This window comes from Folsomia candida, unplaced genomic scaffold (genome assembly GCF_002217175.1).
Source record: "Folsomia candida strain VU population unplaced genomic scaffold, ASM221717v1 Fcan01_Sc047, whole genome shotgun sequence".
In the NCBI taxonomy this organism is placed as follows: Eukaryota; Metazoa; Arthropoda; class Collembola; order Entomobryomorpha; family Isotomidae; genus Folsomia; species Folsomia candida.
In genome coordinates this window covers 714997-739540 of record NW_019091239.1, presented here as the reverse complement: position 1 = coordinate 739540, position 24544 = coordinate 714997, and the positions used below count along the sequence as shown (strand labels likewise).

General features: G+C 39.1%; 2 protein-coding genes and 1 long non-coding RNA gene across 3 annotated transcripts; all 3 read right to left on the bottom strand.

Moving 5' to 3' along the window:
- Positions 1-1355: 1355 nt before the first annotated feature.
- Positions 1356-2956, bottom strand: LOC110861903 (bacillopeptidase F). The gene is made up of 5 exons (XM_022111037.1): positions 2473-2956; positions 2221-2412; positions 1761-2152; positions 1616-1696; positions 1356-1559 (listed from the first exon to the last, which is right to left on the bottom strand). Exons 1-5 carry the CDS (start codon positions 2954-2956, stop codon positions 1356-1358), a joined length of 1353 nt encoding a protein of 450 aa, XP_021966729.1.
- Positions 2957-18164: 15208 nt separating this feature from the next.
- On the bottom strand, positions 18165-19401 carry LOC118433318. The gene is made up of 4 exons (XR_004833316.1): positions 19264-19401; positions 19085-19194; positions 18848-18997; positions 18165-18775 (listed from the first exon to the last, which is right to left on the bottom strand). It is a non-coding gene; the product is annotated as an uncharacterized LOC118433318 (long non-coding RNA).
- Positions 19402-21758: 2357 nt separating this feature from the next.
- On the bottom strand, positions 21759-24293 carry LOC118433298. The gene is made up of 5 exons (XM_035845089.1): positions 24153-24293; positions 23832-24073; positions 23011-23729; positions 22315-22579; positions 21759-22237 (listed from the first exon to the last, which is right to left on the bottom strand). Exons 2-5 carry the CDS (start codon positions 23932-23934, stop codon positions 22212-22214), a joined length of 1113 nt encoding a protein of 370 aa, XP_035700982.1. The 5' UTR covers positions 23935-24073; positions 24153-24293; the 3' UTR covers positions 21759-22211.
- Between the last annotated feature and the right edge of the window lie 251 nt (positions 24294-24544).

Here is a 24544-nt window from a genome sequence, read left to right as displayed (position 1 = left end):
ATGGTCATCCTTTGTCTGATATCCCTCACCAACGGAATACTTGTCACATATTTTGCCATTAATTCCCTCAACTCATCAGTAGGATTAAACTACGCTGAGAAGCAGTTCCAACTTGGTCTCGGATTCGACACGGGGATTAAAACATATCAAAAACTTAGCATTCTAAGAATCATTGCGTCCGAATTGGCACGTGATTTAATAGTTCCGTGTCTCCACCATATCCATCTCGTCGTGTTTTGCACCATTGGCCTGTACTACTTTATCCTACAATTTTTACCAGTTGGTGAAATTTCTCTGGCGATTGTTGCACTTTCACTTGCCGTAGTAGTTTTGGGTGTGTTGGTTGAATTTTTCTCTATAGCTTACATCTCAAAGGCAGCTACATTATCGAATGAGTTTAGGAGAAAGTGTTTCATATTCTATGGTCGTGATAAGGTTAAGCGAGCCATGATTAAACAGTTGCAGCCACTTTCGATAAATTTGGAAACGCTGAGATCCGTGGATACGATAGAACACGGGGTCGGAATGGATTACTTTTTAAGATATTTGGAACGAGTGGGATATCATACTGTGAGCCTCTTATTGACAGGGATATGAAGTTGTAACTTACAAATATTCGTATCACACATCCTATATATTCTTAAAACAGGCGAGTAAGTCGCTGCTGGGTCGGTGGCTTTTTTGACAAGTTAGCCTCTCTTTCTCCCTCTACACTGTGCAGAGAGCGAAAAGGAGGGGCTAACTTCACTGATATTTTCATTCTCTGTTTTGGTTGACGGGCTTACCGACGGGCCTTTTTTGCCCGCCGATTGACGGGTGTATAAACTAGTACCAACATATTACATACTGGCATGCTGACTTCTTATGAAATGTATGTTTACCGGTACGAATCACTGAAAAGTTAAGAAATCTAAGTATAATTGAATTTAAACGACTAGTTAAATGTGAGCTTGTTCATGAACAATGTACCGAGAGAATGGTGGAATTATTTGATATTTTAGACGATCATGATGCACTTTGATAAATTGTATTATTTATTTTCTTAAATCTATTGTAATGACAAATTTTTTACCTTGAGGCGTAATAACCCAGCATTGGGGTGTCTCATTGAAATAAATAAATCAAATCAAAAATATGAAATATGAAATGCAAAGTATTCTAAAGCCGGTATTTGTTGATGATTATGGAATAGCTGATGATTATGAAATTGCTTTATTGGTAAAGTCGACCCCATCTGCAGATTGTATTGTGGTTAACCATTACAAATAAGGTAATACTAGCTGGACACATTCTTCCAAAACAATTTTTGGCAGTTATTTTTATATTGCTAGGAAATACGCAATTATGACTAGTTTTTATAAACCAATTGCTCTTTTGGCATTAATTCGCCCATAGCCATACGCATTATTTGGATAGCTTGTTGTGTTCGAGTTTCCACATTCCTTAGTGATTGGTGGACGTTCTGCAGTCCGCGTTAGTGCTTGTAAAACGTCGTCATACTTCCAAGATGGGTTAGCTGAGAGTAATAATGCAACGACCCCAGCGGCATGTGGGCAAGCCTAAATTATCATGAATTAGAATATCGCCAAGCGCATTTATTTATTAGAAATATTACCATGCTTGTTCCCGACATATTTTTATACTCCTTCGGGTCTTTGTTACCAGCGGAAACAATAAACGATCCAGGAGCCGCAATCTGAAACGCAGGTGTATAGTTTTTCAAACTAGGAAAAAACCGGTGCCTGTTAGGAGTTTTTTACCTGTGGTTTAACTAATCCTTTTGGGGAAGGACCACGACTGCTGAAGCCTGACATTCCATCATCCTTCCTCGTTGAACCCACGGAAATAACATCAGGGTGATTTCCAGGGTACTCTGCACTACCACAGTTGTCTCCGCTATTACCACTGGCGAATACAGGGATTATCCCAACAGCCCTCCAACTTTTGATTATATCATCAAATGAAGTTGATGTTCCACCAGTTGCAGTAGCCCAACTATTACTAACAAGTCCAGGTCTTTGTTGGTATACCCATTGAGCACAGGTTTTTATCCAACTTTCCAATCCTCCCCCATATTGGTTCATACCCCGACAAGCGATCCATTTTGCGCGAGGCGCGACGCCGATGTTATTCGTACGACCCAAAATGGTTCCTGTACTTTGAAAATAAATAATTTAAATCGTACAATATTTCCAAAAAGGAATACATGAAGAGATAAACCTAGGGCGTGGGTGCCATGACTGTTCGGATCAATTGGAGACGTCGATGCATCGAAGGTTGCATCTAACCATTTACCGGCGTAGCCATCTCTTAGCGCTTCGTGCTCCATGTAAACTCCAGTGTCAATAATTGCCACAAGGACATTTTCCCCTTTAGTTCTGGACCATGCGGCAGGGGCCTGTATCTTGTCCACTAATACAGAAAAATATATCAAGGAAAAATTAATTTATAAATAGTGGTTGTAGCTCGCACCTCCCCAGTGAGGGTATTTTTGGATGGTCTCATTGAATGTGGCACGGCTAACTCTATTTCCTCGCACAACAGGATCAAGCTTGGCAACAAATTGCTCTCTTAAATTGAATACACCAGGAAGTGCACCAAGAGATTGAATGGCTCCTAAATTGATATTTGTTAAACTGATATCATTTGAAATCCAAAATGGGGTAGCAGAGTCTGAGATTCCAAGTCGATTGATTGCCGCCATGAAGGGAGCTTGGGATGCAGACGTGGATTGTTTCATCAAAGTCTCCATCATATTGGCTTTGTCAGCACCGCTCAAAAACGTTAGTGATGGATTGCTCATAACTTTCCCAAAAACGGAGGGAAGTTCTAATATGGCGTCAGCTTTCTGCCCATTTCTTAACTTGGATAAAAGTTCACTGGAAATGGTTCCACAATTTGATGAGTGTATAAAATTGCAGATTATTGCCACGATTATCACAGGGAATAAATTCATTATCTTCTAAATTCGAGTTTTTTGTGCAGTTTTATGTATTGTTCTAGTAGTGATTCAATTCGTGAAAAAACTGGGTTCTCCTTGCATTTTTATAGTAGCATTTTTATAGGAGTTTTTATTGAACAAGTGTTAATAATTAACACAGTTTAATAGATGAAACAAAATTACAAAAGTTTTAAATATGGGTTTAACTTTTATGTTTCTAAGTATATTTTAATTGTATATTATTCCTGTTATTCTGGTTATTGTTCTTGTAATTGGTCTAAATTGTTTCACACAATTTGTTTTGTGGTTATAATTGGAATCTGTTGTCCTCAATTGTCCTCAAGTACATACACCGACTGAATTTTAGACACATTTCTAATGTCAAATTGTAGCTAGAATAATTAATGTAACCCTGGATACATATTTTTGTGGCTATCAGAACCAAGAATTGTGCAGTGGTGTGTGTTACCAGTTGAACTTGGCGCTTGATAACCCACGTGTCTCACATTGTCCAAGCTAATGTCACCTAGCGGCAGTTGGGGCACTATGTTACATTTTTCGTTTCTAGAGGGCGTTTTTCGCTAAAGTGTCAAAACGTTGACGAACACGATAACAACGAAACACACCCTTTAGATCTGCCGAGACTTGATCAAATGAACGGGCACACCCCCTAAACTTGACACTTTACCTGTGACCTGGGCACACCCACTAGATTTGACCTGTGACCTTGGCACACCCACTAGATTTGATCTGTGACCTTGGCACACCCACTAGATTTGACCTGTGACCTTGGCACACCCACTAGATTTGACATTGGACCTATGACCTTGGAACACCCCCCTGGACTTGACATTTGACCTGCGACCTGCGTACAACCAATAAAGTTGACACTTTACGGAGTTGACACTCAGACCTGTGGCTTGGGCACACCCACCATACTTCCCCTGTGACCTGGGCACACCCGCCACACTTGACCTATGACTTGGGCACACCCACTACACTTGACATTTAACCTGTGACCTGGGCACATCCATTATACTTGACCTGTGACCTCTGTGCCCCACGGTATAGTTGACACTTGACCTGTGCCTTACTAATTTTAATTACCTACAAGCGCCACCTATCGGATGTTGGCTGTTTTTCAGCGCTAGAGGGCGGGCTTTTGCTTTAAGTGTCTAAACGTTCTTAAAACGTTAGAACAATGCCATACTTCAGACTTGTGACCGAACGTTTTCCGTGATTAACCCCTAGAGTCCTGAAGAACGTTTTTCGTGGCCACCCCCTTTAGAGTCGTGACTGAACGTTTTTCGTGGCCACCCCCTTTAGAGTCGTGACTGAACGTTTTTCGTGGCCACCCCCTTTAGAGTCGTGACTGAACGTTTTCGTGGCCACCCCCTTTAGAGTCGTGAAGACCGTTTTTCGTGGGCACCCACTTTAGAGTCGTGACTGAACAGTTTTCGTGGCCACCCCCTTTAGAGTCGTGACCTAACGTTTTTCGTGGTAAACCCATAGAGTCATGACCGGACGTTTTTCGTGGTAAACCCATAGAGTCGTGACTAAACGTTTTTCGTGGCCACCCCCTTTAGAGTCGTGAAGAACGTTTTTCGTCGGCACCCCCTTTAGAGTCGTGAAGAACGTTTTTTGTGGGCACCCCCATTTAGAGTTTTGACTGAACGTTTTCGTGGCCACCCCCATTTAGAGTCGTGACTGAACGTTTTTCGTGGCCACACCCTTTAGAGTCGTGAGTGAACGTTTTCGTGGCCACCCCCTTTAGAGTCGTGAAGACCTTTTTTCGTGGGCACCCCCATTTAGAGTCGTGACTGAACGTTTTTCGTGGCCACACCCTTTAGAGTCGTGACTGAACGGTTTTCGTGGCCACCCCCATTTAGAGTCGTGACTGAACGTTTTTCGTGGCCACACCCTTTAGAGTCGTGAAGAACGTTTTCGTGGCCACCCCCTTTAGAGTCGTGAAGACCGTTTCTCGTGGGCACCCCCTTTAGAGTCGTGAAGAACGTTTTTCGTGGCCACCCGCTTTAGAGTCGTGAAGAACGTTTTTCGTGGGCACCCCCATTTAGAGTCGTGACTGAACGGTTTTCGTGGCCACCCCCATTTAGAGTCGTGACTGAACGTTTTTCGTGGCCACCCCCTTTAGAGTCGTGAAGACCGCTTTTCGTGGCCACCCCCATTAGAGTCGTGAAGAACGGTTTTCGTGGCCACCCCCATTTAGAGTCCTGACTGAACGGTCTTCGTGGCCACCCCCATTTAGAGTCGTGACTGAACGGTTTTCGTGGCCACCCCCTTTAGAGTCATGACTGAACGTTTTTCGTGGCCACCCCCTTTAAAGTCGTGAAGAACGTTTTTCGTGGCCACCCCCTTTGGAGTCGTGAAGAACGTTTTTCGTCGGCACCCCCTTTAGAGTCGTGAAGAACGTTTTTCGTGGGCACCCCCATTTAGAGTCCTGACTGAACGGTTTTCGTGGCCACCCCCATTCAGAGTCGTGACTGAACGTTTTTCGTGGCCACACCCTTTAGAGTCGTGAAGAACGTTTTCGTGGCCACCCCCTTTAGAGTCGTGAAGACCGTTTCTCGTGGGCACCCACTTTAGAGTCGTGACTGAACGGTTTTCGTGGCCACCCGCTTTAGAGTCGTGAAGACCTTTTTTCGTGGCCACCCCCTTTAAAGTCGTGAAGAACGTTTTTCGTAGCCACCCCCTTTGGAGTCGTGAAGAACGTTTTTCGTCGGCACCCCCTTTAGAGTCGTGAAGAACGTTTTTCGTGGCCACCCCCATTTAGAGTCGTGACTGAACGTTTTTCGTGGCCACACCCTTTAGAGTCGTGAAGAACGTTTTCGTGGCCACCCCCTTTATAGTCGTGAAGACCGTTTTTCGTGGGCACCCACTTTAGAGTCGTGACTGAACGGTTTTCGTGGCCACCCGCTTTAGAGTCGTGAAGAACGTTTTTCGTGGGCACCCCCATTTAGAGTCGTGACTGAACGGTTTTCGTGGCCACCCCCATTTAGAGTCGTGACTAAACGTTTTTCGTGGCCACCCTCTTTAGAGTCGTGAAGAACGTTTTTCGTCGGCACCCCCTTTAGAGTCGTGAAGAGCGTTTTTCGTGGGCACCCCCATTTAGAGTCGTGACTGAACGGTTTTCGTGGCCATCCCCATTTAGAGTCGTGACTGAACGTTTTTCGTCGGCACCCCCTTTAAAGTCGTGAAGAACGTTTTTCGTGGGCACCCCCTTTAGAGTCGTGACTGAACGGTTTTCGTGGTCACACCCATAGGGTCTTGACTGACCGAATTTCGTGGTCACACCCATAGAGTCGTGACTGAACGTTTTTCGTGGCCACCCCCTTTAGAGTCGTGAAGAACGTTTTTCGTGGCCACCCCCTTTAGAGTCTTGACAACGTTTTTAGTGGTCACACCCATAGGGTCGTGACTGAACGTTTTTCGTAATAAAATAATAAAATCGTTGCGATTAGGGCCCGCATTGCGGGCTTAAGAGACTAGTAAATAAATAAATCTAAAGGAATTTGGATCGTTCTGATAGGTTTCACGTGGCAAAAACATCTTGCTAATGTATTAAATTAATGAATATATATACATATATGCACGTAATATCAAAATAACTTTTTGTAATTCTCCTTCTTTTTCAGGACATTAATATTAATGTTACATATTGTCCTGCAGATATGTTCGTTAACAAATAGTTTGGTATCAACTGTTTAAATAATCGTTAAGCAAATTTGTGAAGCACAAATTGATCATCTTACTGTATAGAATTGCATGTATGTACAAACAGGAATTTATTAACTTTGTTAGTAACATAACTTTGATCCTAGTTATAATTATGCGGTTGTGTGTATGTATATGTAAGCTATGTGCTTGGATTTAAAGATACGTAGATAAAATATTATTTACGTATGTATGTATAATATATGTCGTCATATATATGTATACATAACGACAAAGGGTTTATCATTATTTTATCATTACACTGTAATTATCAAGGTCAACGCGCATTCAAACATTTTCGAAAACATGGCCCCTCTCGACTGCTTCCTGACATAGCCGAACGGTCCAATCGCCACCTTAAGCAATTTACAGCTTCTCAACTGTCTCCTTCTCCAGCCAGAAATTTCTTTAAGTTTCCAAATTCTGATAAAATACTCCGCCGAAATCGACACTTCTGTCATCAATGGCATCCCCAAGTGTACCAAGGCTATTTCTAGAAGTATTAGGGACGCTGAGATAAAGGTAAACGGCGGTCCAACAACGGCCACCAGCTTGACCAAGATGTAGCCAAATATGGCAAAAACTAATATCGGTGTGAACGTTAGGAGGGAAAAACTCAATTAAAAAATTTCGTTCATGGCCTCACTGATAATTTGTAGCTGGCGGTATTTTCTGAAAGAATTTTTGAAATTGGTTGAGTGGGAAATATTTTTTACAGACTTGGTCACCACTGGGATCATGTTTCCCATGACCATGAACCACCCCACGATTACGACGGAACAGTGCAAGATGTTAAAAATGATGATAGGCAGCCGAAGCATTATTTTTCCGACGGCGGGATACCTGTCCAGTTTCGGAATAGAAAATAGGTCGGGTCGCTATTGTGGAGAAAAATGGGTACCAAGGCTGTTCCGAGGGGGTTTGTGATTACGATAGGAATGAAGAAATGGAGAAGTAAGCCGATGGGTGAGGACGTATGGTCGTCTGCTAGGGTTCCTATTTTTTGAAGAGATAGCAGTCATTTACTGATGCATGTACATACATGATGTCCGATTTTTAGAAAATTAGATCGCAAATTTAATTAACGTGAAATCGGAAAAAGACCTGATCACGTTGGGCGGAGATATTTGCTCTCAAAGGGGAGAGAAGTCACTTTAAGTTTACAATTTTTCACTTTCTATTTCTAAGTTTACAGCAAGTTTTTACCTCTTCAAATGCAAGTTTCTCCGCCTAAGCATCGGTAGATTGATCGATTTTAATTAATTTGCTCAAAGTCAGATAGAGGAGGCTGGGACACCTCCCTTGTAAATCGTTGCATACGGATTTTTCACATGACAAACTTTAGCAAAAACGAAAATAAGAATTCTGCGATTTATTTGAAGAAACAGTCCCATTTGATATACCTAGTCAGGTACGAAACTCATTTATAAACGTTTTTTACTGCAGAAAAATAACGGGTAAGAATTTTTAAGTAAAATTTTCCATATGGATGCATAATATACCTGTGCATAATAAAAAATACTAGGTTTCAAAATTTCCTCTTCTGGAGCACACACACTTACAAAATCTGATGGTAAACTGATCGCTCGGATTACGCACACTTTCCTGTGGAAACTTATCCCAAGCCTTGCGTAAATTTTACAAGGAAAATTAAAGAATTTGCACTAAGCAAAAATCATACATACCCCTGGCAAATAGAAAACGTAGAAGATCTCATCCCCCTAAGTCTTTGACGGTTTAGATTTGAATTAATCTGCTGGAGAAAGCGAAACCCTGTTTTTCTGTAGAAAGGGTTACAGCGCAAGCCAAGAATTACATTACCAAAGTTCCCAAACTTAGTGTAAAACCTTATAAGTCTGGCCTATTGAAAAATAGAAACTGAATTTCTTAAAAGGTCACGGCTCAGCCATATGGTGAAAAAATTGTCCAAAATTGACTATGAGCTCATTTCATCGATTTAATTTGGTCACAAAAATGCCATCGGCAATAGAAGACCTTAGTCATCTGGATTATGACTTGCGGCTTAAAATTGAGACCATGGCCTGCTCTAAAACTTCCACTGGTGCTGAAGTTCCATTTTCCGGTAGAAACCGCGCGTGCTCCAAGCGACCGGCCGTCCGTCAAATTTCTCAAGCGTGCGTACTCCAGGGGAGGAAATTTGGAAACTTAGTATTTTTATATTATACACAGGTATATTATGCATCCATATGGAAAATTTTAATTAAAAATTCTTACCCGTTATTTTTCTGCAGTAAAAAACGTTTATTAAAGAATTTCGTACCTGACTAGGTACTTTGCAATGAAATTCAAGTAACTTTAGCGAATGGTAATTTACTACAAAGCTAAGAATCTGTCGCCTCGCGCGAAACATCCGCCATGAGTACCATACTTAAGAAAAAAAAATCCACCAATACTTACCAGTTCGCTTCTCCGATTCCCACATATTTAACAAATTCCTCAAAACGAAACAAATCTGGTCAACTCTTCTCACCCAAGTCAGCATCAAGACGGATGCATAGATTTGAATAGAGGTCGCTAAGATCGATACCAAACAGAGGTTTAGAGTTATGTCTGCATCCGGTCGACCTCGAGTTAAAATTTCGTAGCAAAAGATGTAAATGTATAACAAATTCAGGATAAGAGTGAGACTTGAGAAGAGAAACCAGGGGATCAGCCGCGTGATGGGTGTGGTCCGGCGGGGTGTCAAGGTACCCCAGTCCCACGTTACGTACTGGGGGTAGAAGAATTCTAGCAATCTCGTGCATCTTTGCAAAGCCTGCAAAAGCGTGTATGAGCGGATGACAGTAAATTTGTCTTTCGTGATACGCATAATTTTAGCGGGTAGACGGGCCAGATGGCGTCATAAAGTTTGGGCGGAAGATCTAAAACTTGCACGTAAGAGAAATCTTAGAACGTGCATGAATACGTAGCTTGAAAAAATCTTTTATTACCCAAACCTTGCGAAATATAAACTGTTCCTCTCCATAATATTGGGAAATTTAAGGTTTGGCATCATACTAAAATAATATTGGATTCACGAAAGGATATTACAACAAGGTAATCTTCATGATGAGTTAGGTTCTTTTATCTGTTTAATACTAAATTTAAATTCTTTGGTATGGAAAATTATTTGGTGACGTGAATGTTGTGAGTAAAAACGTCCGTTTTGTTAGTTATATATGAAAATCATAACTAAATTGTTTATTGAATATGCATAAATCAATAAAAATATTTAACTGTTGGTATTTACAGATTAGAGATTACAGATTTGTGTTTGCAGGCTTATTAACTATCAGTGTTCCATATTTGCTGTCCATGTTGTGCATAAAAGAAACCCTAATTTTCAAAAAGTGTGCAGAATTAGGTGCATAGAATAAGTCAGAGTGCTGCATTTCCAAACTTGCTAGTGTCGTGAAAATAACTGTACCCCGTAGCATCAAACTTAGGTGCGTTTCCGGTGCGATTCGATTTTTTATTTTAAAGTTGCTGTGTGGTTCGATATTTTAAATATTTTAAAGTTGCTGTGTGGTTCGATATTTTAAATATTTTAAAGTTGCCGTGCGGGAGTGGAAACTACTTGGCAAGTGTGTCAATTTCATAGCTTCCTACCCACCATGAGTGCTGAAAAGTCCACTTCTGTACAGTGAAAACTACGATGGAAACAAACCAACGACACCCTGCCAATGACGTTTTTGCAATTTCTGCTTTTGCTAAACCCATGTTTAATGTATAAATTCAATAAGCAGCCGATCTTGGACCGATCTCATGAATTGTATAAAACTATAAATTGTATCAAACAGTTCAATTTCATTGTCAATATAATCCATCTCGAGAGCTCGAGAAAAAGTTAAAACCTTTGTTGAGATATATTATCCATCTGCAAAATCTAAAACAAAACAAAATTTTTGATTTTTGCGGTAAGTGGGTAAATACCAGTAGATTAATTTTGCCCTAATAATTTACTCGGCCAATTCTAAGGCACGAGCTCCAAAATTTTATATTTATTTTATTTTCAGACTAATCCTTAGCTAAAGCTATTCAGGATAATGTAGAAATTTTCTAACTTGTAAATATAACTAATATGCAAAACTGTAATGCCAAATGAAAAATTTGTAGTTTGTCAAGCTCGTAGAATATTTAAATGTTAAATTATGAAGACTTTCATAGTCTAAATTTTGAAGTGTGCCGTTGTAGAGGAGGCAAATCTATATATGTAAATATGTATATGCTTGAATACCAGGTTTTATTTTAATATCAGGTTGCATTTAAATACCAGGTAAATAAACCGCTTTGAGCTGAAATGATGCTTAATTCGACATTTTCATAAAGTGGCGTAGCATATGGCAAATATGAAATATATGTACATCACAATAGTCACCCAAAAAAATAATTCCCCAACTATTTCATCACTCACATTGGAGGTCTCCCAACGTATGCTCATAGATTTGGGCCAAAATAGCGTCAATCGATCACAAATTTAATTAGTATGAAATTTGCAAATTGAACTACTTATCTGCTAATGTGCAGGTTTGGCGAAGATATTTTATATTTGGCGGAGAGATATATTCATCCCTTCTGCAGAATAGCGAGTTGTAAATATAGATATGTACATAAAAACAAAATTGCTATCATTTTGGAACCTGCATCAGTTTATATAATACTGCTCTAATAATTACCCACCTGGCCCTATTTTAGCTACAAACGTAGCACGACACGAACCCTGCATTTATAGCAGATATTTAAGAATCTTGATAATTTAAAATTCTGGAATTTTAGTAATTTTAGTAATTACTTCGAATTAAATAGAGTATTATCCATTATTACTGGACAATACTGGACAAACGGATGTTTACTGGCCTAGCAAACATCCGTTTGGGGTAGGTTAGCATTTAAATTTATATGCACAATAAATAGACCAAATCTAAATAAATATACACACCTACGAATTTTTGTAGCTATATATGCAAACCCAGGTTTCCTAAATACCCAGTGTTATCACTCATTCCCCGACGATTCAAGTAGACCCAAGTAGCTTTTCGAAACATTATGTGGAACGACGTGGCGATTCGGTATTTTCGACGTGCTGTGCGTTCCGCTCAGCAGAGCTCATGCTTTACCTGTTATACTTTAAAATGGAGTGAGAACAATGGCAGAGCGGTGGCTTGCCGTCAAAATTCGTGGCAATTTAGAAACTTCCAGATATATACGGGCATAATGACCGTGTTCGTGCTACCGGTCTTTTTTGGCAAAACGTTTCAACTCCTAACATCTTCAGGACAAGGGGAAAGTCCTGATTTGAAAGAATCCTTTGCCACCTTTCACTGATGTGGCCTTCATTTGCATACCGTATTTGTGGTTTTTATCCAAATCGTCGTGCCCGAGAAGGCTTCTCATTTGCTACGAAGCTGCTTTTCTCCTGGGTAAACAGATAGAAGGTGGGTAACTTGAGGTTAGGTACATGTTGTAAGAATTTGTCATGGCAAACTCTAGAAATCTGGTATACTGTATCTCTTTCTTTCCATGCAGTTAGTAAATTTTTATGAACCCGTATAATTTTAGTACTTATGTACCGAGGCGTTGAAACTTTAATACCGAGGTATCCGCTGCGAGGCTATACCAGACGTGTAACGCCATATTTAGAGTATTATTTTCTGTTTTGTTTTCTTGAAATTTTACTTTCTTTTTGGTTTACTTTTGACCATGCCAATTTATAGTATAAGGTGAATATTAAAAAAAAATATTTTCACTCGAAAAAAGTTGATTGCATGGCAACTTTGCAAAATGAAGCAAAACAGAAACGAAAACAACGTGAATTCCACTATAAATTAAAAAAATAAATTAAAACGAAAATGCTGACATAGCATTAATTTTTAACGAAATCAAAATTAAAGGAATTTACTATAAATTGATGTCTTGGTGAAAAATAAATTAAACAGAAATTACAACGACATAAATGTGTTACTCTAAATAAGGCGTAACAGTCCAATGATTGCATTTAATCTGTCAATTACAAATTTTCAATATTTTTTAGCCCTACTTTCGCTAAAGAGGGACCCTAAGAACGAATCCAACTTTATGGGAGATCAAATTTTCTATGGGATCTATATCTTTCTGGACTTCATATTCCCTCCAATTCTTGTGTATGTAAACATCTTTGAGCCGCAAGTAAATCCTCTGTATGACTTCGTCTTAAATTTCCCCACTCTTGTCAAGATCTTTGTCCAAATCCTGTCCTGCTTTTTCGCCAATCTCATGCTCTGCAACGTCATGCTCTGCCTGTTATGCATCCTCAATGGAATACTTGTCACCTACCAGACCATTGATTCCCTCAACTCATCCATTGGATTAAACTACATTAAGAAAAAGTTTAGGATTGGACTCGGATTCGAAACGGGGATCAAAATATATCAAAAACTTGGCATTCTGACGATTATCAAGTCAGAATTAGCGCGTGATTTAATCGTTCCATGTCTCCACCATTTCCATCTCGTTTTATTGTCAACTATTTGCCTGTACTATTTTGTCCTACAATTTTTACCAGGTCGTGAAATTTCTCTGATTGCAGGATTTTCCCTGGTGGTGCTAGCAGTGGGGGTGGCTACTGAATTTTTGTCGATTTGCTATATTGCGAAGGCGGCAACATTGTCGAAGCAATTTAAGAGAAAGTGTTTCGCATTTTATGGTCACGATAAGGTTAAAAGAGCGATGGTTGGCGTGTTACGGCCGCTTTCGATAAATTTGGAATGGCTGAGATCAGTTGATACGATTGAGCATGGGGTCGGGTTGGATTATTTTTTGAGATATGTAGAACGAGTGGGATCCCATACGGTTAGTTTGTTGCTGGCAGGGAAGTAAGGCATTTATGTACATAAACCTACTTATATAATATATGTATAAGTTACATATTATGTATGTACATATGTAACTAGATTTATGCATAACTCACATTATTCTGTAATCATAAACGTTTCGTGAAATTTGGGTCTTAACAATAAATATACTTGAATTTTGGACATATAAGTTCTCGAATAATCCCTAAATCTTAAAACGGACTCCAACGGTTAGATTAAGGTTGTCATGATAATAGGCTTAATAAACATAATACATAAATGAGAGGACAATAGTACGAATATTTGTATGCTCGTATTTACATATAAATATATTGGGAAGTAGGAATTGTTATAATTTCGCATTGCACAAATGTACTAATTTTAAGTAGTTATGCACCTTATTTATATAACACATTAATTACTCAAATTTGTAAAATTCAAAATTATCCCGACTTATAAAAGTTGTCTAAATTCAGACTTATGTATTGCCGTCCAATGTATGTACATATTTGTACATGCATATCACTTCTACACAACCTCGGCTCAGTTCTACATCAATACCCAGACCACTAAATTCTATTTCACAAAATTTATTGAAAAACTTAAAATGTGGAGCGACACGGCGATTCACTATTTTCGGCGAGCCATCCTTTCCGCTCAGTTCAGTTCTTGCTTTATGTTCTCCATCTTAGAATGGAACGAGAAAAAAGGCAGAGCGATAGCTTGTCGCCAAAATTCGTGGCAATTTCGAAACTTCCAAATTTATACGGGCATCATGACACTGCTCGTGGGGCCGGTCTTTGTAGCAAAAGCTTTGCAAATCTTAACATCCACGAAACAGGGGGAGCATCCAGACTTGCAATTATTTCTGCTTGTATGTATGTATTTTGGGAGGAGGGCTCCTCTTGTTGGAGGAGCCCACTGCTCAGATCATCCATCAGATCTATTGCATATCCTCTTACTTACACCGTATGACAGTGGCTATCTAGTTGCTCAGGTATAATCCCCATATCTATTGATGAGATATGGGGATCGAGAAACCATTTAAGGATAGTAAGACAGGAAGAGACGCCGGCTTGCCGTAAGCACCACCACTCACCCCTGCACTTACGGGGCCAGTCCCACTCCGCCTATCCTCTACCCACCACTGCCTATTCAATCTTAATGTATGCCCCTTTGGACGCGAATACTGCCACGGAAAGGCAGCATGCTCAGTCCACTCTACTGAGTGTCCAGCTACAATGTGTGCAACTGGCACCCAGGGAGGGCTGTCCCAGCTGCCGAGATATGAGGGATCGAACCATAGACCTTCCGAGTGCCGAAAGCCACCGGTTCTCACCCCCAAGCCAAACAGCCAGGGCATTATTTCTGCTTACTTTGCTCTCTACGGATTTTGTCGTTATTTGCGTCCAGTATTTGTGGGCCTTATCAAAACCGGAGGGCCCAGGAAGGCTCGTTACTTGTAATGAAGCCGCCTTTCGCGTTGACCACGAGATACAAGGTTACATACATACAAAATTACCTTCCATTTGAATATTCGGAGCCTAGTAATAAAATTAGAACTAACTAATACATAGAATTTTTCTATTGTTACTATTTAGAATTATTTTCGCCAAAGAAGAATCTCAAGAAAAAGCCCAAATTTTTAGGAGACATTGTAGTCTCACTTGCCTATTTCTACTTGGACTTCGTAGTTCCCCCACTTCTAATCTACATCAGCTTTTTCATGCCGCTCATCAACCCACTATATAGCGTTGTCCAACATTACCCCGGGTCTATAAAGATCTTATCCCAAATCTTGACCTGCATCTTCTTCAACGCCCTCCTTCACATCTCCACGCTCTGTTTGTTATCCTTCCTCACCGGAATATTTATCACTCTTCAGGCCATTAATTCCTTAAACTCCTCAGTTGAATTAAATCACCTTAAAAAACAGTTCCAACTCGGGCTCGGATTCGAAACGGGGATCAAAATATATCAAAAAATTAGCATTCTAACAATCATTGAGTCCGAATTTGCGCGTGGTTTAATAGTTCCCGCTGTACACCATTTTCATCTCGTTGTGTTTTCAACTATTGGCCTGTATTATTTTATCTTACAATTTTTACCAGGGGGTGAAGTGTTTCTCTAGTAGTTTTTACAGTTTCCCTGGTCACACTAGGTGTGGGCATGTCGGGTGAATATTTTGCGATATGTTACATCGCGAAGGCGGCTACATTATCGAATGAGTTTAAGAGAAAGAGTTTCATATTTTATGGTCGTGATAAGGTTAAGCGGGCAATGATTGGAGGTTTGCTGCCAATTTCGATAAATCTAGAAATGCTAAGGTCCGTGGAAACGATTAAGCATGGGGTGGGAATGGAATACTTTTTAAGGTATTTGGAAAGAGTTGAAAATCATACGGTGAGCCTGTTACTCTCCGGGATATAAATCTGAGGTGTGGTTCAAGTAATATGTAGATAGCTTGTTTTAAGGCAACAAATTCTTTATTATCAGAACATTATGTTGAAAAGTGATGCCAATTATTACCAGGGCGGGTTGAGTAACCCAACTTGAGTCACATATGTACTGTCGAATTTTTATAGCCGGGCACCTCATTTGTATATGTAGATGCATTCGCGAGAGACATAGAGTTTATTCAACATGAAAAGCCCGTATCGCCGAAATTGGGCATAGTGAGATTTATGCAAATGAGGTGACACGCCTAAATACGAGGATAGTAAGTATGTATATACTCAGGTCAGAAATGATTTAATTCCACTTTTCTAAAAGTGCATATTTATACGGCGACTTTTATTCATATTCATTGGACTACATATATGCCTGTATATTACATAAATAAGTAGATACATAAATACATAAATTTACATACTCATCGTCATATATGTAGGCTATATAACGATGAGTATGTAAATTTATGTATAAATGCATGTAGATGGACGACAAAATTTGTAGTGCTACACAATGCCACTAGTATAATTGGGTATGAATTTGTGTTAATTGCGTACATATAAAAACAAACTCGTATATAGTTACATATTTATGTAATTGAGCTGCAAGAAAATGTCAAGCCATTTAAATTACTAGTTGTATAAATGCACTATTTAAATTACAATTGATTTAAATGCATTATATATTTGAATGTCAGAGCCTTTTAATTATCTTATGACCTAATTACTAGTGACCTAATGACTAATTTCTGTGTCGACCCGAGAAAAACTAATGAATAAGCCACCTATTTCCCACTTTACAATTTACAAAGTCCAAATAACTTACCCTCCATCCTATCCTTCCTGTGTTAATTATAACATGGCGCATATCACGTCACAGGAGGAGGATGGGGTTCCCCGAAAATCGACCACACATTCTTTACGTACGGCCCCTTTTAGAAATTTGTTAGTCGTCTGTATAGAATGCTATAAACGTGTTTATGTAATTACTCATGCCGCCACCCTTGTAAAGGTTTTCCTATTGCAGACACATTCCGAAGACCCTAATGTATGTATGTAATTGGTTAAAAGAATTCAATTTCATGCGAACAAGTTTTAAAAATTTTCTCAATAATTTCTGAACGAGATACATATGTATTCCTCCGAATTATGCAATTTGCTAAACCTCACCACAAAATTGTGTTCTTTCTTTGGCGTGATTACTTTCACGTTTAACGTCAAAAGTAAAAAGTTCGTATCCAATCGTGCCCTTCGGCGGCGACAATGGTCCGCATTTTCTCTGGAGTTTGGGGTTGCACTGGGCATTCTTTTTCGAACGCTTCAGACCATTCGAAGAGGAGAGTTTGATGTCACTGCGAGAAATCAGGTCCCATTCTGTTGCGCATTTTTATTCGCTATGGTATGCATTCTTGTTCCGCTAGGAATTCTTTGCATTTATCGAGACACATCAGTTTCCGCCTGGAATAAGGTTATGGATTACAACATTAATTTTAAGCGTAAGCTGTTTGAAAATATGCTCTAAATAAAGTCGTGTAACATTTATCCCACGTATATGTAAAATTCCTGGAATATGTGTACAAACGGAAAATTTGCGTACGCCGCTAAATTTCAATTACATGTACATAATTGAAAAAGTTTTGTGAAATTTATAAGTTCTATAGATTTTTGCAAAATTTACTAATATTTTCAAGGAAGATTTTGGTCGCCTTACTCAGATTAAGCGCGTCCCTTTATTTTGTAAAAGTCTGCAAAATTATTTTGCGTATCTCGCAACTTGAGCATAACTTTCGAAGGTTTGCGAAAGTTGCAAGATTTTTAAAAACTACGGGATTTTGTTTTCGAAAATTTACTAAGAAAATGGTCATATTCCTATTCTGAGTCTTTTCTGAATAAAGCATCGACTGCACTTAGGTGTTTTATGAATTAGTACGACGATATGTAAAATGATTTCATGGATATGTGCAAAAATGCAATAAAAACATTCCAACACCCAAAATTATGTATAATAAATACATATGCATAAAAACTAAATTGTTGAAATTTTGGAACGGAGACCTACATAATATTCCTCTGGTACATAATTACGCACCTTGTCCTATTTAATGTACGGGACACGACCTCCGTGTTTATCAAAAAATTGGTATTTAGTAATCACGATAATTTCAAATTTGAAAATTTTAGTAATTTTGTGAATTTACTTCTGATCAGATTATTGTCCAGCAAATACATATCTCTTGAGGCCAGGGTAATCTTTAAAATTAATAGGTACAAAAATACCCCAAATCTAAATACACACATCGACGTAGTTATATAAATATTGCTCACTGCAACTAAGTCCGCAGTCTTTTCACTCATTCCTTAAAGACGAAGTCTGTCCAAGTATATATTTCGCAAAATTATGTGGAACGACGTGGCGCTACGTTATTTTCGACGTGCTGTGCGCTCCGCTCAGCAGAATTCAGGCTTCACTTGCTATACTTTAAAATGGAAGGAGAACGATGGGAGAGCCGTGGCTTGCCGTAAAAATTCGTGGCAGTTTAGAAACTTCCAGATTTATACGGGCATCATGACCTTGTTCGTGCTGCCGGTCATTTGCGGTAAAACGTTTCAAATTCTGACATCATCGGAACAGGGGGGAAATCCAGGCTTGAAAGAATCCCTCGCCACGTTCCTCGCCACCGATGTGATCTTCATTTGTATTCCGTATTTGTTGTTTTTGTCTAACTCGTCTTCCCCTAGAAAGCTGATAATTTGCTATGAAGCTACTTTCCTCCTGGGTAAACAGATACAAGGTGGGTAACTTCAGGTTGTCGTGACACACGCTTAGAAATCCGGTATTAAATTAGCACCAAGCGATATTCATGTATGTATGTATGTATGTATGGCACTCATACCCGTGCAGCTTCACTCAATTTAGGTAGATTCTCTTCCGGTCCCATAAAATATATCACTTTTGCAAACATTACAGGTCACTTTGCTGGAATTTGTAGAGCTCTTCTTGAAGTATGTCCGCACAAGGGATCTTTTGTTACCATTCTCCATACCTGCATAATATACTTGTATTATTTGTTCAACTTAAGAGGCTATTTATTATCTAATTTTTAGAATTTTTAAACATGGTACGTATTTACTTATTTGCGAGATTCCATTCCCATGCCCTGGTGGTGAGGATAATTCGCCTTCAGGAACTTCAATATTTTCTTCTTGGTGGGACATATTGCCCGGATTGTTATTAGTTATCCTGAAAAATTTAACCGATTTAAATATAATAATTTGATTAATGTTTAATGAATGAAAATTTGCTTCATACCAACTCTCCAAACAATTCTGGTAAACATAGAATATATTGTTGAATTGATACACTCAAACTAGTTGAAGATAGTTAAAATTCCATTTATTCAGTCATGAAAGTGAGAAATTTGATCAAGTGTGAAATAATGTGCAGCAAACATGCTGAAGAGGGTAAGAGTATATATACAAAAATGAAAAGGCCGCTTAGTCTACTTTGGGGTAAAAAGATAGTAAAAAAGCTCGGCCGAGTGCAGAAAAAACTCTGCAGAGTTCGAGCTCAGCAAAAATTTGCCGAGTTTGCCGAGTACCGAGTCTAAACGAGTACTCGTTGCAACCCTAGTTTAGATACTAAAATCACCGTGGCCATATGAAAATAGTGAGTCTCATATCACCCCAGGAAATTCTCGCATTGCCCCAGCGTCGTCTTACATTACCTAAGCCAAGTCTCACACTACCCCAGCTCAGTCTCACATTGCCCCAGCCCAGTTTCACATTGCCCCACTAGATGGCGCCAAAATACTTAAATCATGACAACGCGAGGCACTTAATTGCATGAAAGAAAGAGTGAGGAAAATAGCTGAGTGAGGGGAATGAGGAAGTGAAGGGATTGAGTAAAGTGAGTGAGGGAGTGAGGCATGGCTGTTGCGGGACTCAACCCTAATGCAACGAAGCAACCCCCAAATTTCGGTCGTTCATGTACTATATGTCTCAAACCTCACGTGGGAGCAATCATAAGGGTTCGTATTTTTGAATCCCTTGATATTATCTTTCGAATGACACCATTTTTGAGGGGGGTGAAGAGGACACATTTGTCGTCCATATGACCTGTGACCTTCAAGGTTATGACCTAGGACCTTACACCTACATTTTCCTACAAGTTCGTATTTTATATAAATTTTCGAAGCAACTTCAAAAATACGAACCCTTATGATTGCTCCCACGTGGGGTTTGAGTCATGTAGTACATACGACCGAAATTTGGGGGTTGCTTCGTTGCATTAGGGTTGACTCCCGCAACAGCCATGGGGAATGAAGGAGTGAGAATCAGATTTGTCAGTGAGTGAAGCCTCACTCAGCCTTCCTTCACGCGAGTGAGGGGAGTGAAGGGCAACTTGACTCGAGGTGAAAATGAGTGAAGTTGAATGAAGGCATTTTCACTTGCACAGGTATGATGGCACTACGTCAGAGTATTTTTCAAATTGAACCGTCTATGCATATCTGTACTTAAGTTTTACCATGCCTGTAGAACATTTTCAAGGATCAGTAAAATTTTAATAGTTATGCATATGTATAGCGCCTTTGACTCTAAGGGGCCATCCATAAATTACTTAAAGCAAAAATCGCGATTTCCTAGCCCCCTTTAACATGTGTCACATAGGCACGATTAGAGCGTTAGACGCATTCCCTCTCGGGTTACGTAATTTATGGACGCCTCCTAATCCAGATACATCGATACCTGCTTAACGATAACTACATATACCCGATTTCTAACCGTGTATTGATAGTATTGAATACATACGTTCATTACAAAATATATATTTTAGCACTACTTTCGCCAAAGAGGAACCCTAAAGACGAATCCAACTTTATCGGAGATAAAATTTTCAACGGGATTTATATATGGCTGGACTACATAGTTCCACCAATTATTGTCTACACAAGCATCTTTGAGCCGCAAGTAAACCCTCTTTACAACTTCGTCTTACATTTCCCCATTCCTGTCAAGGCCTTTGTCCAAATCCTGACCTGCCTTTTTGCCAATATCATGCTGTGTAACGTCATGCTCTGCCTGTTATGCATCTTCAACGGAATACTTGTCACCTACCTGTCAATTAATTCCCTCAACTCATCAGTCGGATTAAATTACCTCAAGAAACAAGTCAAACTTAAACTCGGATTCGAAACGGGGATCAAAATATATCAAAAACTTGGCATTCTGACGATCGTTCAATCCGAATTGGCACGTGATTTAATAGTTCCGTGTCTCCACCATTTCCATATGATTGTGCTGTCAACTATTTCCCTGTACTATTTCATCCTACAGTTTTTACCGGGTGGTGAAATTTCTTTGATCGTTGGGTTTTCACTGATTGCGTTGGCTGTTGGGGTGGCCACTGAATTTTTGTCGGTATGCTATATTGCGAAGGCGGCTAAAGTATCGAACGAGTTTAAGAGAAAGTGTTTCGCATTTTATGGTCAAGATAAGGTTAAGAGAGCGGTGATTACGGTGATGCGGCCACTTTCGATAAATTTGGAATAGCTGAAATCAGTGGACACGATTGAGAATGGGGTGGGGTTGGATTATTTTTTGAGGTATTTGGAAAGAGTGGGTGATCATACGGTTAATTTGTTACTGGCAGGGAAATAGTTTGCGCTGAGTAAATGGCGGGTATGGAGTAGAATTACGGTAGCGGGTCAGCTCATTTGCATACATCTAACCCTTGTCACCACTGTCACATTCTGAGTACTTACATAAATTAATGTATATTTGCATACGTACCCAACATGCTATAAGAATCGTTTAAATGTCCGGGCTCTTTATTTAGGCTTGATGAAAAATTATGCATCACAAATGAATTTCCGAGTTTACAATTGGCTCGTTTGATGTTATATTTTTGCCATCTTTTAAGTACGTAGTTTTGTTCATGGAATGTAACGGCTGATCTACATAAATACATCTACGTGGATATGTATATGTAACACAATTTAAATTTTAAAAATGTATCACAAGCTTTGCTTTAAATACATAAATCCAGCATTTGAAATATTTGTAGATAGATATGTTCACAATATACAATTCATTGTTGTCACAACTTCGTACAAACAAGCTTTTAATTTAGCACATCTATGTAACTAAAAATAATTATATTTGTGAGCTGTTCGATATGCATTTTGTCATCACAACCTCGAATTAAACATCACACACAAAACCAAGTGCGTTCTAAATGGCAGCAAATAGTTAAGAGGTTTAAATGTCGTCATAACTTGGTGGCACTGAAAGTAAAAATAACACTAAAGAGTATCATCCATACGTTCAGACAATTAGTGCACATTGCATTAATAAATCTTACAAGTTTCTAGCGACACCATGGAAACCGCTCGGGAGGGAAGGGTGGAATAACTGGGTGGGAAGAGGGACATCATCGACCCCACGAGTGATCCCACCCGCATTCTGGGCGCTGTCGGCGTTTCAACTTCGTTTAATGCGCCCTCATCGCTCGGTGCTGAATGATCGGATTCCCTGGGAAGCCATGGTGTCGAATCGGGGAGGCCTATTCTTAAAGCGACATCAATTTGGACTGCATCACTCTTTCCGTTCAGTGTGGTGACTCGTACCTAAATACATACATAAATTTATGTAATATGAACTTGTTTATGAAATTGGTTAACTTTTAGCCCTATTATAAATACTAGATAGATGAAAGATTTGGTGCAGTTTTTACTTTTAAATTATGATGTACATAATAAATACAGTGTATAACTTGCAATTTATAAGTAGACTTCGTGTCATTTTCCAAATTATCAAACAAAATCAACACTCCTTTTACAAGCCAGTGTCAAAATTTTGGGATTCCAAAATTATTACGAAAATAAGGTAATCCGCCAATATTAAAATTCGGGAGATAAACTTAAATAAAGCGACTTGATTTTTTTTTATAAGTCGACTTATCTCATGAAAAAGACGTCATGCATAAGTTACGTAATAAAAGTCATGCTTGCACTAATCCTAAGTCTGCATATTTATGTTTGTAGATAATTGTTGTAACCTGTATAAGATATCGTATCCTTAATTTCGGTTCATCTTCCATCTTAATGGTATGAATTTTGACCTTTGCCGTCGCAAATTTTACACTCCTCGTAAATCGTTCTCTTTTGAGAAACCGTTTGAACGTTTTGCAATGTACGATTTCCGTTGTTGAAATCAGAATTTTATCCGAAGTGTAAGAAATAATCCTGGTCAGCCAAACGGTGACGTTTTTTAGGGATCCTTTCTTTTCTCCAAATTGGCCAGATATGGTACATGGGATGATTTCTCCAATAATGAAATCAGTCCGGGGTACTTGTACAGAAATCTTGACACCGTCGAGATCAATATCCTTTTCGGTGGGTGGGCCATTACCAGGGTTTACTATCCCCTGTCCCGGGTAGTGGATTTCCTTTGACGTGAGTTCTCGTAAAATGTTGGGATGCTTATTGTGTTGGGCAAGAACGCGGAGAAAGTAGGACACTTTTCCCAGGGAGCAGTCGAAATTGGGTGGGAGATGGACATTTTGGGGAATTGGGAGGTGAAAAGTATACTTAATTAGATCAGGGGATGGTAACGGGGTAGGAAAACTTTTTTGGCTTGTCGACCAGAATTGATGTTTTCTGGGATTAGGGAGGCAATAAGTGGTGGATAACTCCTTATCGGAGCGGGATGAAGTTGATACTGAGATTTCTTTGTGTTGCCGTGCTTCAAAAATTCCACTGAGCTCTACGATAAGTGCTGCAATAATTGAAAAATGGCACATAATTATTTAGAGACAGTTGATCTATAATAATAATACCATGTCCAGCAAGCTACACTTATTTATAACTTATCACTTACCGTAATTATAATATAGGTAATTATGTGTTCTTGAAATTAGGACCGTGCCGCGAACTTCGTCCCGTTTTGATCTAACTAGACTGATCACGGCAAACTTGCTCATGATAAATAGATGGATTCTCTCTTAACGTGAAAATTTTTTGTGGACAATTGTAAATTTTAAGAATTTCCCCTCTGATGGATCACTAAAAATGAGTAGTGCATCCAAGTATTGGATTTGTTTAGTAGCTAATTATGATTTTCTGAAAATTTAAGATCCAGTTGTTTATTCGGAAGTATTTTTCAAGTTATGGCACATACATACATTTGTTTATTCCTTACCTTATGTATTACTCACCATGTGTGAAGTCACAGACGTCTTAGGATTAGCACGATTATTTTCCAAAAATTATCAGTTTTTTTGCTTCTTAGTATTTAAACACACTTATTTATCAACAGGGAAGACCTGGCGAAATGAGGTGGAAGTTGTATGTACGACGACAACGTGTGTGGGTGAAAATCGATAATTCGGAATGAAACTTGTTTGCGTTTCTGGGCATTCACCCATTCACAATATAAATACTTGGCACATTACAAATATCAGAATATTATCAGAATATTAACTTAAATACTACTGTGGATAAGGGCTGATTAGCCTTATCTACACACATGCATACATGTAATACACATACATACACTGTATTTATAAATATGTGTAGGGACACACATTAAGA

Excerpts from the sequence above, each read along its gene's own strand:
- LOC110861903 (XM_022111037.1), bottom strand. The coding sequence starts at position 2,956 with ATGAATTTATTCCCTGTGATAATCGTGGCAATAATCTGCAATTTTATA. Across the intron at positions 2,413-2,472 it reads AAAATACCCTCACTGGGGAG|TGGACAAGATACAGGCCCCT; the intron begins GTGCGAGCTACA and ends TTTCTGTATTAG. Across the intron at positions 1,697-1,760 it reads AAGGATTAGTTAAACCACAG|ATTGCGGCTCCTGGATCGTT; the intron begins GTAAAAAACTCC and ends CCTGCGTTTCAG.
- LOC118433298 (XM_035845089.1), bottom strand. The coding sequence starts at position 23,934 with ATGAGCAAGTTTGCCGTGATCAGTCTAGTTAGATCAAAACGGGACGAA. Across the intron at positions 23,730-23,831 it reads TTACCTATATTATAATTACG|CACTTATCGTAGAGCTCAGT; the intron begins GTAAGTGATAAG and ends CAATTATTGCAG. Across the intron at positions 22,238-22,314 it reads CATGGTGTCGCTAGAAACTT|TGCCACCAAGTTATGACGAC; the intron begins GTAAGATTTATT and ends TTTTACTTTCAG.